The sequence below is a fragment of the Bos javanicus genome, chromosome 3 (genome assembly GCF_032452875.1).
Source record: "Bos javanicus breed banteng chromosome 3, ARS-OSU_banteng_1.0, whole genome shotgun sequence".
NCBI classification, from domain to species: domain Eukaryota; kingdom Metazoa; phylum Chordata; class Mammalia; order Artiodactyla; family Bovidae; genus Bos; species Bos javanicus.
In genome coordinates, this window is record NC_083870.1 from 86,319,934 (window position 1) to 86,335,867 (window position 15,934).

At 36.2% G+C, this 15,934-nt stretch overlaps 1 protein-coding gene across 3 annotated transcripts in view; it reads right to left on the reverse strand.

Moving 5' to 3' along the window:
• Positions 1-259: 259 nt before the first annotated feature.
• The window catches only part of HOOK1 (hook microtubule tethering protein 1), a 115,227-nt gene continuing 99,552 nt past the window's right edge, over positions 260-15,934 (reverse strand). For all 3 annotated transcript variants that reach the window (XM_061413052.1, XM_061413050.1, XM_061413051.1), the window contains 7 exons: positions 14,693-14,786; positions 12,851-12,885; positions 12,144-12,226; positions 11,430-11,530; positions 8,129-8,230; positions 5,964-6,032; positions 260-3,649 (listed from right to left, as the gene is read on the reverse strand). In XM_061413052.1, the coding sequence (XP_061269036.1) occupies positions 3,479-3,649; positions 5,964-6,032; positions 8,129-8,230; positions 11,430-11,530; positions 12,144-12,226; positions 12,851-12,885; positions 14,693-14,786 (655 nt within the window). In that variant the 3' untranslated portion in view covers positions 260-3,478. The remainder of the gene's footprint in view (positions 3,650-5,963; positions 6,033-8,128; positions 8,231-11,429; positions 11,531-12,143; positions 12,227-12,850; positions 12,886-14,692; positions 14,787-15,934) is intronic.

A 15,934-nucleotide genomic window follows, 5' to 3' on the forward strand; every position in this document is an offset into this window, starting at 1 on the left:
AAAATTCTAGAGTCCATGATAATGCAAACTGGGGACATAAATGATACATCAAAAATCACTTTTACACATCTTCTCATTCACCAAAAAAATTCAAATGAAAAACAAAATTAGAATGAATGCAATTATTTTCTCTTTACCAGTCTAAATATTTAAGTTTTTTATTTAAAGCAGCAAATAAATGTGCACTTGTACCCACTAAAAATACATATCAGACACAAAATCAGAAAGTTTATTTACTTAAAACATCTGACAACCATCATATTGGACAATCATTTATTTAAAATAATATCCTAAATACTTACAAAAATAAACCCAGTATCACTTCTATTTTTTAAGTGTCAAAGTCTTTGCCATAGAAAATAGAAAGAACCTTTTATAAACTAAAAATTACATTTAAGATACATCAAGTTTAATAACTGCACACTATTTTCTTTTATGGTTGTGCTTTACAAATTTACTTCTTTGCAATGTACAGATTCACAATATGAATGTATGCATAAAACCACATACACACATTTTTACATAGGAATGTTATTCATTAAATACACATACAGAGAACCTAACACAGATAATATTGTGGCCTAAAAGCCATCCCATAGGGCCAGAGGTGTAGAAACAGGTATAGAAGTAGAAGTATTATTTGACATTCAACTTAGCACTCCAGTTATTAAAGATGAGGGCATCTTAGCAAGGGATTCTCAGTTTAATGTTTCTAGACAAGACATTAATTCTTAATGTATCTTAAATCATTAGTTCAACAGTCTTCTTCATTGAAAAAATACAATGAACTTGAAATATTTTGCGTTACATTAAGTTAAGCAGAGGATAAACATCACTGTCATATGTATACACACTTTTATTTTAAAAAGATAAAGGGAAGAGAAATTCAGCATTTATGTATTTGATAAGGAATGGAATGTCCCAGTGATTATAAAGTAAAACCACTTTGGGAATGATCTTTAATTTTCAGCATTTTCTCTAAGATTAATAATTCCTTTATCTTTACCACCCACAGGGTGTCAATCTCACTATATTAACCAGATGTGGAAAAGACTCTCACTTCTGATCAGTTCCTGAATTTCCATATAATAATCACAATAATATAGAACTTTAAATTATGTTAGTAATTTATAAGTATAAATACATATTGAGCATGTTAAATTCTATCAACTAGAAAAGTGATAAATCACAAAATTTGCTTTCTCTCTATTTAGGAAAAAAGAATCTAGCCTCACATCCTTATTTAGAAATTGCATGAATTATTTAGAAATTTCAAATATAATAACTGGAAAATTATAAGCAATTGGACTGTGAAAATTCTAATTTATTGAAATTGATGTTTTAGAACTGATTTCATTAAAAGGGAGCTTGAAGAGCTTCTGAAATCTCAATTACAGCAAGTAGTAAACACTAAAGGAGCAGATGTCTTACATTGACCAAAATGTACCAAAATGCTATAATACTTGGAAAATTTAATTAGCATGCTAAAATAGTTTCATTTCACTAAAAGTCACAGGCAAGCACAGACTATAAAAATATAGGAAAATGCAACCCAACAACATAATTGCACCACCAGTAAAGAACACCAAAATCTAAGAGGTAGTCAAAAGAAGTAACCCTGATAAAACAAAATATCCTGGCAGATGCTCCCTAATCTCAGAGACCCAAATAGAGTATTAAATTCTTACATCTTCAATGATTAGAAACATTTACTGGTATAGAATCTAAAAACCAAGTATCTGAATAATACTATAAATGGAACAATACTCGTATTTTCAAAAAAACAAAAAGGCTAAGAGGCTAAGAATAAAATCTTTAACAGAGGCCTATAAGCCTACTAAGTCTGGCCTACTGCTGGTTTCTGCGAAGTTTTACTGAAATACAACCACACCTATTTTATTTACATATTGTGTATGGCGGCTGCTTTTATACTTTCAGCTGAGATGAGTATTTGCAATAGATTATATGGCCCACAAAGTCTAAAACATTTACTGAAATATCGACCATCTGTCCCTTTATGGAAAGTTTGCTGGCCCCTGCTCTAGACCTGTGCTGATAGGTACTGTAACTGTGAACAGCTCTGGAAAAATTAACTGTGAATGTCACAACACAAGGTATTCAACTGAAAGGAATGTAAGATGCTGGTTACATCACAATTCAATTCCTTTTCATGTCTGATATCGTCCTAACATTTTTCTTTTTTTTTTCATCTTTGTGTTCTAACATCGAGTATTCCAGGTTTTTATAAAAAGATCAAGTACTGCGCTGTCCACTGGAGGTTTCTGCATTTTACATCTGCACTGTCCAGTACTGGAGCCACTAGCCACACGTGGCTGTTGAGCCCTTGAAATGTGGCTAGTGAAACCAACAACCTGAATTTTCAGTTTTAATCAATTTGCCACATCGTGGCTTTTGGTTACATTATTGGACAGCACAGATTTTACTCAAATTAAAATTCCAAAGTGTGACTCTTAAAAATAACTAAAAATAATGGAGTAACACCTTTGAGAAAAAGAGCTTTGGGCAGATATGAACTGAATACCATAAACTCAGCCCAAGACAGGTTTCTTCATTAGTAAACAAGGTAAAACTTATTCCAAATTGACCCTTCACTCTACCTCTGTACACTCTCTTTTCAGTGAAGAGGTAAACTACTATCTTTTTTTTTTTTTTTAACGAGAAGCCCTCTTAATTTTTCGCTTAAAAACAATAATAATTTTATGCTTTAAAGCAATAATTGTAATCTTCATTAATTATATTAAATATAGTGTGGGCATTTCACACAAAGTAGACTTTTCAGCTTGCTTCCCGTCCGAAAGTCATCTCTTAAAGTCAAAAGTCCATACCCTTAACATTTCAAGCATGCTATACAGAAGCCTTTGTTTATAGTAGGTACATATGAGAACTATGACCTTGTCTAAATCTGCAACATTTCCAAATAGTCACTCTACTATGGAGAAGTCATTTCAATATAGTCAAATCTTCCAAATGTTATTTTCCATTACATGATAAAATATACCCATTCAACGACAGAATGAGAGGTCAGAGGTAATATCTGTGTATTTTTAATCAAAAAATATAACTCTTGCATAGTTCTCCATGTGCCTACCTGTTCACTATTTTTATATGGACCAGAACAGTAGTTTTAAATTGCATATAACTGATTACACATTGCAAATTAGTTACTGCTACAACTGAGAACATTAAAATATACTAATTCAATGTGAAATAATATAATACTCTCCAAAGACAAATGTTTGAGATGTTTACCTTATTATATCTTCCAATTACTCACACGTGCTCCCCCAGATAGCTACTTCTAAATTCTGTCTCCATATTAATCTGGCAAGATTAATTGCATACATTTTGATTTTAAAAAAGCTGCTATCCAGAAACATACACTTCTTTTCAACCATGCAGTTAGTTGAAAGATACAAAACATTTTAAGGGCACTTCTGTTTATGTGTTCTTTTGCGGTTTAATCAGTTGTCGCAGCAGGAACTTTAACAGAGAGACTTCTTCTGGTGCTGGTGATGTGGCGCTGCTGTGCTAGGAAAGACCGGGCAGGAGCACAGGCCCCCGTGTCTTTGCAAGCACCACTGCTGCTCACAAGTCTAGATTCCATCCCCAATTTCTGGAATGCTAGACTCTGAACAAAAATAAACAAATAAACAAATAATAAATGACTATTTAGAGTCTGCAAAGTGCTTTCCACCTATACAAAGTCATTTAATCCTCAAAACAATTCTCTAAAGCTGGTGTTTTCCTCACTTCTTATAGAGAAAAATAAGAGTTCAGAAGCTAATCTGCACATAATAATACCCATTAAGATAGGAGAAAACCAGGGCATAAAACCCAGTTTCTCTATTTTAATCCATTACATTTGAAATCTTTAAAAACAATAGCTTAAAATAATGTTCTAGAATTAAGCTTAAGTATAAAAACAACAAAAAAAGTTCCAAGGCAAACACTCGTGTCATGCCATTATTCCAGCCACTATGAGCAGACACAGCACAAGAGAATAGCTCAGATCAATGGTGCTTGAAGTGTGGCCCGTGGATTAATACCTGCACCACTGGGAATTTAAAAGTGCAAATTATACTTATGGATTCTACCCAGACTGACTGACTAAGGACCTCTGCAGGTAAGTCCGGTAGGGTATTTTAACAAGTCTTCTGACGCATGCTGAAGTTTGAGAATAACAGACTACTTCAAATTTACTATGGTCTAGCTGTAAATCTGTACATGACAAATTACTGTAGTTGTGGGCTGTTGCGTTCCTTACTAAGGAAAGTCATTACTCCTCTCTCACTAGACCACATTTCAGTTACAGCTTCACTAGTGACTAGTACATAGGGTAAGTGTCAGTCACTCAGTCGTGCCTGACTCTCTGCAACCCCATGGACTGCAGCCCACCAGGCTTCTCTGTCCATGAGATTTTCCAGGCAAGGATACTGCAGTGGGTTGCCATTTAAATGCTCAAAAAACACAGGCTGAGAAATGACTAAATAATGCATTATTTGGCTCTAGTATCTTTGCTGATTTATGTGTCAAGAGGCCACAGAGCAACAAGGAAAATAATAAATAAGATCGTCTCTGATCTTAACTAGGATGGATAACCCATGAGGGAAGGTGCTGGGAACATTTCACACAATTTCCTTCAAGGTCTTGCTAAATTAAGACAGAGTTTATCAAACAGAGGAGGGAGGGAAAGAATACAAAAAGTATCATAGCATGAAAGAAGAAGGCATGTTTGAGGAAGGAGAGCCAGCTCCAGGTGATGAAGTACAGGGTTCACAGGTTGAGAGTCCGAAACTCTCCCATACTATCAATAAATACACAGTAGCTAAGGTCGATGGAGAAGGAAATGGCAACCCACGCCAGTGTTCTTGCCTGGAGAGTCCCAGGGATGGGGGAGCCTGGTGGGCTGCCGTCTATGGGGTCGCACAGAGTCGGACACAACTGAGCGACTTCACTTTCACTTTTCACTTTCATGCATTGGAGAAGGAGATAGCAACCCACTCTAGTGTTCTTGCCTGGAGAATCCCAGGGACGGGGGAGCCTGGTGGGCTGCTGTCTATGGGGTCGCACAGAGTCGGACACAACTGAGCGACTTCACTTTCACTTTTTACTTCATGCATTGGAGAAGGAGATAGCAACCCACTCTAGTGTTCTTGCCTGGAGAATCCAGGACGGGGGAGCCTGGTGGGCTGCCGTCTATGGGGTCGCACAGAGTCAGACACGACTGAAGCGACTTAGCAGCAGCAGCAGCAGCTAAGGTCGACAATGGCTGTGTTATTATCTATGCTAGCTGGTTAGAATACCCAAAAGAACCATATACATCAAGAAATGCTACTCTTGAAAACATCCCACTAAGGATAACAAAATAAAATGCATTTCAAATTATTTTATACTACTTTCTTTGTTAGGACAGACAGATAATTCTTGAAAAGCAGTGTCTGGACTAAAACAAATAAATACAATAAAGGGCATACTGAGATCAGCTTTATGGATATTAAATGCTGAGCACTAGTAACACTTAATTATGCATTATACAGATATTTGTATTTCCACAGAAACCCTTTATGAAGAACATATTAACTGCTTTAGCTCAAACGAGGCAATTTTTAAAATGTTTATGAACTGCACGAATGCTTCATGTACATTAATTTAAAGGTTAGTGAGTAATGAAATCAATTTAGTGGTTTTGAAAAAGTCAGAATCAACTAAGGACATTAAAATAAAGTAAAAAGTAAATTTGGATTATGATCAGTTTTTTTTTTTTTAAATAAAAGATCATACAACAAAATACCTGAGTGCAACACACAGTCAGGTTAACTCTGTTCAGCTGTGCATAAACAGGAGCATGTTCTGATTTGCACTGATTCCTTCCATGGGTCATGGTCAAAATGTCTGATGAGCACGGTTCAAGACATCCAGTCACTGGCTAAATTTCAACTCACCTTATTATACCAGGCAGAAACAATGAGCTTTTCTTCATAATCACGGAATTTTGCTACTTTACATTCACTCTGGAAAAAGATACGAGGACTATTTAATATCCTAGAAATAAACCCAAACTGCTAAAAATGGATACTTTTTCATTATGCTCATGATCAAGAGAATGTGAAGAATGTGCTGGGAGGCACATACAGCAGACAAAATGTAAAGCTGAATCATGGAGAGTATATGCCCAACACCTTTAGGAAAGAGTAAGACTGACTAATAAATCTAGGAACTTTACTGGGAGAACAGATACTGAACAATAACAACAAAAACTGAGCGATTCTATCTAGAGAAAAAAGTAACCACTGGCTTCAGTGACAAAACAGAGCTGCACCTGTGGAGGAGTCAAAACTAAGGAGAAAGGGATGTGGGGAAAAATAACCCGAAAAATCTTTTAAAATTTCCTGTAAAGCTTAAGCATCAGTGTTCTGTCTGTATACTAGACTGGCTGTGGCCCTATCTGTTTGCCTAGAGACTGACATTCATTTCTTAACTATTCTAGTACAGTGGATTTTGTAATTTTGTTGAGCACCCGGTATAGTTGACTCACATAAAATGTTATAATCTAAAACATCTGAATGTTCCTACAGATGCTCATGAAATAAAAAGTGTACAGGAAACAAAGGAGGTAAGATGCTCTTCTGGATCACAGGCACTCCAGGAGGACTGCCCAAGGAGAATGCAGGCGGAATAACCTCTGCTATAAACACTAGCTTTCTGCTCTTTACTTCTGCAGTGTGTATACAGATATGCATCCATAAATTAAAAGTCCATACGCAGGGTCTTAACTGAAGATTTCCTCAGAGCCCTGTATTAGAGGCATGGTTTTATCATCACAGCTGTTAGGGAGCTGCATGTCAGGCAACGACATTGGTGTACTCAGCTCATGGCTTTCACTGGGAAGTGAATAATCAGAGCAACTTAGAGTTCAGCAATCATTCAGTTCAAGTCCCATTATTTTACGGATGAACAGACTGACGACTAGAGAGGAAGGTGATAACTTTAACATATATTAACACTAAAGCTGTAACCTTGGCCTCTGATTGATGTGATACTGAATGCTGCGGGTACAGAGATATAAGATACAGCCCCTGTCCTCAAGACACTCTAACACATGTCATAAAGAAAGATGCTATCATGGAATGAATTCATGAGTTCAAAGTACATGGAGTCACTATGGAGAGATCACTAACTGTGCCTAAGATATATATGGAGAGCTTTATAGAAGAGGAGATATTCAAACTGGATCCTGAAGAATGAATAGTATTTCTCCCGAGAGATGCCTCTATCCAGTGCTTTTTACAATGCCTGACATGGCCTGGACAAGCATTTATAGCAAGTGCCACCATAACGCTGGTGTACATGCTGGATATTAAAGTCTTCAAGTCTTTAAATATTTTTACCACACTCTATCTAATGGCTCAGAAATAATGTAAAGAAAATGATAAATGAATACACTTCCCTAAAACATAACCTTCCTAGTTGACTTACAGGGAGAAGAAAAGGGAAGAAGAATCTGGTTAACTGAGTACTGCTGCTGCTGCTGCTAAGTCACTTCAGTCGTGTCCAACTCTGTGTGACCGGCAGCCCACCAGACTCCCCCGTCCCTGGGATTCTCCAGGCAAGAACACTGGAGTGGGTTGCCATTTCCTTCTCCAATGCATGAAAGTGAAAAGTGAAAGTGAAGTCGCTCAGTCGTGTCCGACTCTTCGCGACCCCATGGACTGCACCCTACCAGCCTCCTCCATCCATGGTATTTTCCAGGCAAGAGTACTGGAGTAGGGTGCCAGATGAGCTTTGTTTCTTTTTTAAAAAAAAAATGAACTCTCATCCATCCTTTGATTTTAAAAGGAGCATGATAGCAGAACTCTACTAGAAAGAAGGACTAGCTATATGACTGGCTGTTACAGACAGACAGACATACAATGCGGCAGGGTACACACACTTGGAAAGGCCCATCTTGTGGGCTAGTGAGATGCTCTGTAATAACCATACTGAGTGCTAAAATGTGCTACTCTTCTAAGTTCTTGTGAAACTTGATCATTAATGGAAAATGCTAACAGCAGTTAATTATTAGGATTATACAGAATTAAGAGGGGATAAATGCATATGGAAATTTTACCTCCAGAATCTCAATTCTTCTCTCTTTCTCTGCCAACTGCTTTCTAAGTAGCATTATTTCAGCTGATGCTGGATTTAATTTGGGATCTAAAGTTTTTATTACCTGTTTAAAGGAAAGAAAACAAAACAAATCTCTTATGTTTACTTTGTCAAATACTGAAATATGAACACAGTCCATAAAATCAGTGTAAATAAAGTGGAACATTATCCAGAAAGTGATCCAAGAGTTAACTGCAGAATAATAAAAATAACATTCTAAAGAAATTCAATATTAAAAATATGAAGATACACATCCCCAAATCAAATTTCCTTTCTTCAAGACACAGTACTCAGGAATAGTTACTTAGCTTTATAAAGCTTTGAGCACTGAAGCCTTGAAATAACCCTTTTAAACATTTATCTGACTTATATCAGATAAATTAAAAATTTTTTTAAAGTTTAAAATGAATTCAATAATTATACAATCTGCTGAATATACACGGTTAAGAGTAACAAAAATTTCTTAGCAATAATCTTTTTTATCACCATTATCTAATTAAATGTAATTCAATACATAAGATCAATATAATAGGTATTGATGATTTTGTGTGTAAATTCTAGAGTACTCAATTATAGCTATGTAAATTACTACAAGTTGAGTAAAAACAAAGTTTGATCAGATGTTGCTCAGAGTGGACTAAACTAGGTGGTCACCTAGTTTACTAGGTGTTTTCCTACTATGGTGGAAAATCAACTCAGAAATATCAGGTGTAAATTACAAGCAAAAACAAGTTTCCAATAATAAGGTCATTTGTTTGATCTAATTACAAAGCAATTTTAAAGGATTTAAAATTTACTGAAACTCCAATAATTTGGCCACCTGATGCAAAGAACTGACTCACTGGAAAAGACCCTGATGCTGGGAAAGACTGAAGGCAGGAGGGGGGGACAACAGAGGATGAGATGGTTGGATGGCATCACTGACTTGATGGACATGAGTTTGAGCAAGCTCCAGGAGTTGGTGAGGGACAGTGAAGCCTGGTGTGCTGCAGTCCATGGGGTTGCAAAGAATTGGACACTACTAAGTGACTGAACTGAAAATTTAATGAATTCAGAAAATTTCATCTATGTTTACAGAAGTTAAGGAAAAAAAGACTAGAAGGTAATAATCCCTGAAAATTACTGTGGTTCATTCAAAACAATTTACTGAGCACTAAATGCGGCAGGCATTACAGCAGATGGGACTACAACAGTTCACCAGAGTCAGGGGACACTCCCATAGAAGTACACATTATAAAAGCAGACATATTAGTGTTTAAATCACAGTTTAATTACAAAGAACACATTAATAGTTTGTTGCCTCTAAGTGCTGAAAGTATGGTTGTGACTTTTTTATATTTTCTGAGTTTTCTATTATATACACATGCTGCTGCTACTGCTGCTAAGTCGCTTCAGTCGTGTCCGACTCTGTGCGACCCCAGAGACGGCAGCCCACCAGGCTCCCCGTCCCTGGGATTCTCCAGGCAAGAACACTGGAGTGGGTTGCCATTTCCTTCTCCAATGCATGAAAGTGAAAAGTGAAAGTGAAGTCGCTCAGTCGTGTCCAACTCTTAGCGACCCCATGGACTGCAGCCTACCAGGCTCCTCCATCCATGGGATTTTCCAGGCAAGAGTACTGGAGTGGGGTGCCACTGCCTTCTCCAATTATATACACATGGTACTACTTTAACCTCTGCCCTGAAGTAGCATAAGGGTAAAAAACAAAATCATATTTACCAAAAAAGCAGCTGTTTTTTAAATGACAATATTTGATGACGGCAAGAAGATGGTATTCATTGTCACTGCTTCATCTAGGTAGTTATAATACTTTTGGAATATCATTTCAAGCATCTTAACAATGTTCTTATACTTTGACCTAATAATTTTATTTGATAGATAAACCTAGGAATGAGATTAAGACAATAAACCAAAATAAGGCGAAAAACTTTCTATATAAATATGCTGCCTATAGCCTTATTTTTAGGAGCAAAAAAAAAAAAAAAGACATGGAAACAAAATTTTTCCAACAATAGGACGTCGACTAGGTAAACTATGATATATCCACTCAACTAAAAGAATATTACCTAGCGAGTCTTTTATTTTGTAGTCTGCTTCATATACAAAGTGTCTTCTTTGCCGCTGCATTCCCAGTACTTAGCATAACATTAAATATTAAATTATATCTATATAACATGAGAACATTAAGTTTCAAAATACAAATCATATGATCACAAATCATATGTGATATGATCATACAAACCAAGCTTGTGTTTGTATTATGGTAAACAATCACAGAGATAACAGGCATTGAAAAAAATGCACTGTTAAGAAAATATACCAAAAGGTTATGAGCAGTTGTCTCTGGAAACCTTACAAGATATTTTCACTGAAAGCATTTACACTTTTGTTTTTAACTGAGACACTGAACTGTGGCAGTCTGCCTGGATGTTTCACAAGCCTGCCTCCCTAGAAGCTGGGAGCAGCCACATGCCTGAATTCTGCCCAATGAAATGAGAGGGAAGTGGTTTACACCTGATCCACTGAGTATCTCCCATGCAATCTTGGCTGTCTTCCCCAATCCACAGCTGGACAATGTCAAGTGAATCTGAGAACTCCATAGTGAAGAAGGCTGAGCCTCCGTCAGCTTGGGACTCTGCATGATTGCGCAGAGTAGAGCCCCTCCCACACTGACCAAGAGGTAAACTCCTACCTTGTTAAGCTTGAGGTCATGGGGTTTACCTGTTGCTGCAGGTACAATAACATCCTTTGAAAATACTTACAGTTAATGAAGACAATATATTCACAGAAGTAAAAGATTTTATGAAAACAGTACTTACAAATATTTAAGAAAAAGTATGAAATAAGGGAAAGAATAATCTGGTGGACAGTAGACCAGTCTTTAGTTGTCTATTATAGACAATGCTAAAACAAGTTAAACATGTTTTCAAAGCTCAGTTTTCATAAAGGCAAATGTTAATTGTAAGAGCTAAAGATTACGTTACTTACAGTAGTCATTTTCTCCAGTGAGGTTACTGCAACATTTAAACTGTCCCTATGAAGTCATGTGCAGTTATTGTACCTGTTTCTATTTACTGAATAAAAGAAGAGAATTTTATGCAGAGCCTTAAAATACTGCTAATATGTCTGCCTTGCAAATAGGGACCTGACTGACAAGGCAGGGTGGTAAGGAGCAAAGCAACGTGACGTAGATCCATGAAGGGGGGTATGGACCCCGTTAGAACCCGAGTCACAAAGACTAAAATGCTGGAAGACAAGCCACTCACATTTCTTGCTTTCTCTAAGTACATTTTGTATCTTTCCTCCATTGCTTTCATATCTTCATCTTTCTTCTGAAGAGCAGCTTCAAGCTCATTGATCTTTTGTACTATTGTTGAAAAAAAAGAGACATGACCAATTTGAAATACTCCCTCCCCACATAAAAAGAGTACATGTATTTTCTAAAGACTGATAAAGAGAACTTAAGAGAGAAACCTTTTATTCCTTCTTTATAGTGAATTCTCTAAAACTTTTGAACTATACCCAAGACATCCCTGTTTATTTTGTATTATTTTTTCTAAAAAATATCAATAATCTGCATTCCCAACCTATTTTTCTCCTTTCTAGCAGGTATTTCAATGAGCAAACACAGCTTATAATTTAAGCACAACCATCACAAAGTAAAATGTTCTTTCTACATATTTGAAGCTCATTTTAATCTGATTACAAATTTTATTTACACTTCCAAATTGCTAATTCTATTATGTTTTACAATGTTTGATACTCCTATATATCATCTGGTTCATTTTATAGATTTACTTTTTGCTTTAAGATATAATCATTTATTAATTACTTAAATCATTGAAAATTATCAATGATTTTTATTTGCAACGTATTTATCTTTGCATCGCCCAAAGACTTATATACACAGTTCTAGCATCCTTCAACTAAAAAGGCAAGTCTTTAGATACAGTCTGATTCAGGTTTTTACAAATACCCACCGTTCTGGTTTACATCTGGCTGGAGGTCTTCAATGAGCTCTTGTTTCTTCTGTAGTTCTTCATGGACCTCTGTTAGTTTTTCCCTAAGTAATGGAAAGAGCATGGAGGTTTGGAGCCAGAGAGACCTAAGAATGAAAACTGCTTTCTGCCATATAACATCTGTGGACTATGGACAAGTCACTTTCTGATTCATAATTTCCTTATCTGTGAAATGGTAATAATCCCTGGCAAGTATTCTAAGGGTTGGTTGTGAGGATGCAAACGGCCTGACACGTGGCGAATGGCAAAAATTTTAGTTTTTTTTCCCCAACCACCCTAACTTTCCTAAGAAAGTTAAAATAAATATTTTACAGGTTAAACACCCCACATTGCCTGGCGGGCTACAATGGGGTCACAAAGAGTTGGACATGACCAAGAGACTAACACTTTCACTTTTCCTTTCCACATAATCTAGTTGTGACAGTTGTCTATTTTGTAAATTCTTCAAATGACACTAGCAATTGAAAAATACAGGAGTTTGGGATCACGAGCAGGCAGGCTGAATCTTTTACCATGTTTTTCTTTTCACATTTTGGTGACAGTGCTGAACATTCGATTGCATCCGGGTTTTTACTTTTTATAAACAAAATCAGAAAAGGGTATTAATAACCTTTTAAAGTAAAATCCTTTCCCTCTCACATTTGGAACAAAGTATCAGTTTTACTTACATATGAGCTTCCAACTTCTGCTTTAGTTTGCTGGACTATAAAAATTAGAAAAAGTTGCTATAAGATAACTATTGTGACAAAGGTAAGTTTTTCAGACATCAAAATCTCTTTACCTCCTTTTGAAGATGGATTATATAAAATAATAAATGTTTTTAAAATTTTATTTCTAATAACATACTTTCAAAACATAAAATTTTAAGTATATTTTTACTTCAAAGAAGACAAGAAGAAAATTAAATTAGGAATAGTGCAAGAGTAAAAAGAAAAATGCTTCATATTTCTAAATACAATACAAAGTAAAATTTGAACTTGAAGAAAAATAGCAAACGCAAGCTGAATATGATATACTGAGGAGTATCAAACATTTAAACATCTAAAGAATTATCCATCTAAAATATAAAATTTAAGATTTTAGACCTTCACTGAAGAACAGACTTAAAAAACTATATCATCTCTATAATAAAACCTTACCATTAAATGCAAACACTTCTAATGATAACATCAAAATGAAGCAACTGGATTTTGTTAAAAAAAAATTTTAAACACAAAATTTTCTGTTTAAAAGAATAGGAATTTAAGTGGCAATAGTAGTTCTGAATCATCTACCAAATAGATTGAAAAGTTTGAAATATATAATCTGAAATGTATTTCTGATACCAATTATTTTTGTTTGTTTGTTTTTGGCCGAACCACACAGCATGCAGGGTCTTAATTTGCTGACCAGGAACTGAACCTATGCCCTTTGCAGTGGAAATGTGGCGTCTTAGCCACCGGACCACCAGGAAAGCTCTCCAATAAATTTTTTATAGTGATAAATTTAAAATCTTTAAAACACTGCGATCCAAAATGTACTACCCCAAAATGATCCCATTTTAAAAGTATTCTCTACTGTGGCTTAACAATATTTGTATTAGAGAGGTACAATACCGTATATATGCACATATGAGATGCCGCCATGCGTGAGACGATTTCTATTTTCCAAGCCCCCAGGGAAGAAAGAGAAAATCATATAAAGCATATAAAAGACAGAAAGGAAACAACCCTTTCAATCTTCCTTTTCATCTTATTTACTCTCACTCCATAGTTTTCTCCCCCATCAATACAGGTATGTCACCTAACATTTTATCCAATCAAAATCTATTTAACACACCCTTCCTTTTTGTTGTTGTTGTTTTAGTTAAATACATTCTCCCTCAATTATTACTCCTTTTTTTCTCTGCACAGAAATCAAACTAGGGCAACATTGCTATGTCTACTCAGTTACACTGTATGATCTCTTTTAGGTTCTCTTATCTCTATACCCTCACAATTATTGACCATAAAAACCATGAGAAATGGCAAGGCCATGAGTCTGTAGGAAAGGAGGGAAGAATTAAGGGGCAATGTACTTCAAGACTGCTTTAAGATTTCTGTCCTTTGGAGGCTGGTGTGATCTACTATTTCCTGAGTGCTCTTTTGGTAGAAATCGCTTTCTCACTCTCTCTTTTCCTCAATTCTGACTGCTAATTACTCTTATTAGGGTTTTTCTCAGGCCAGTCCTGTTGGGATCCCAGCACTACTGTGAAGGTTCAATTGCAGCATGGTATCAATCAGGAATTACATGAATCTAAGGGGTAGCTGTTGAAGAAGAGCAGATACAAATCACTTTCCAACCCATATTACTGATTTATAGGCTTCAAATTGGCAAAGTCACTGCATCTGTTATGCAGATATATACGGTATTTAAGGGCACCCCCCCAATGATAAGGGTAGCATTTTCAAATATAAGATTAATTTGGGCATCAGGACCAATTACAGAGAGTCCATCCACAACAGAAGTATCATAATTTTTAAGTTACTTACACTTTCACCTTCAGACTTGGAGCCTTGTTCTTGTAAAGACTTCTGGAGGTCCTCAATCTGCTGCTGCAACTCTCGGATTCGCTCTTTGCTCAGCCTATTATAAGATGGGTTACATGTGTTTATTTGTACTGAAAGTCAAAGTACTTAAGGATTCGTGCATGTGTGCTAAATCGCTTCAATTGTGTCCAACTCTTTGTGACCCTATGGACTATAGTCTGCCAGGCTCCTCTGTCCATTGGGATTCTCCAGGCAAGAAAACTAGAGAGGGTTGCCATGCTCCCCGCCAGGTGATCTTCCCCACCCAGGGATCAATCCCACTTCTCCTACATTGCCGGCGGATTCTTTATCTGCTGAGCCTCCAGGGAAGCCAGGTGCATTATGCAATTTAACTCACAGAGTGTGCATTTAATAGCAACAACCAAAGCTGAAAAACTACCTGTGGCTAGATATAATATATGGTACAGTAAACTACTTTCAAGGAAATATTCTTTTAAAAAAGATATTTTTATCCTAAAACCATATATGCCCACGTTTAAAAGTTTAAAGTACCTTAATGAGTTAGTTTAAAAAGCATAACATTTCTGCAGTGAACTCACTGGAATAAAACTTAGAAAACTAGCTCAGTTTTCCTTCAGTTGTATTTTTAATGAATGGAAACTAGGTTTCTGTTTCTTGTTTCAGATTTCCTACAGTATTGCAAGAAAACGAAGGCCACCATTTTTTCAACCATTTCTTCATGACGTTAAAGAGCCTGGCACTAGCAACAAGTGTAGCTTTTTAACTTGGCAAAATCTCATTCTTTAAAACCTTGCTTAATCATTACCTCTATTGAAGTTACCAACAAGACAATTAGTATCTGTCTTTCTCTTCATATATATGTATATGACAAAACATCCCCTGCCCACTATAATACTACATATTTCCACTGTTATATATATTACATAATCATTACCTATTCACATGTCTACCTTCCTATATTAAAAGCTCAAACTTAGCATCTCCAGTGCTGATACTGAATTATATAAATTAGCAATATTTCCCTTATGGCTCAGCTGGCAAAGAATCTGCCTGCAATGCAGGAGACCTGGGTTCGATCCCTGAGTTGGAAAGATGCCCTGGAGTAGGGAAAGGCTACCCACTCCAGTATTCTGGCCTGGAGAATTCCATGGACTGTATAGCACGTGGGGTCACAAAGAGTTGGACATGACTGAGTGACTTTCACTTTCAACAGTCTCTTCAAGA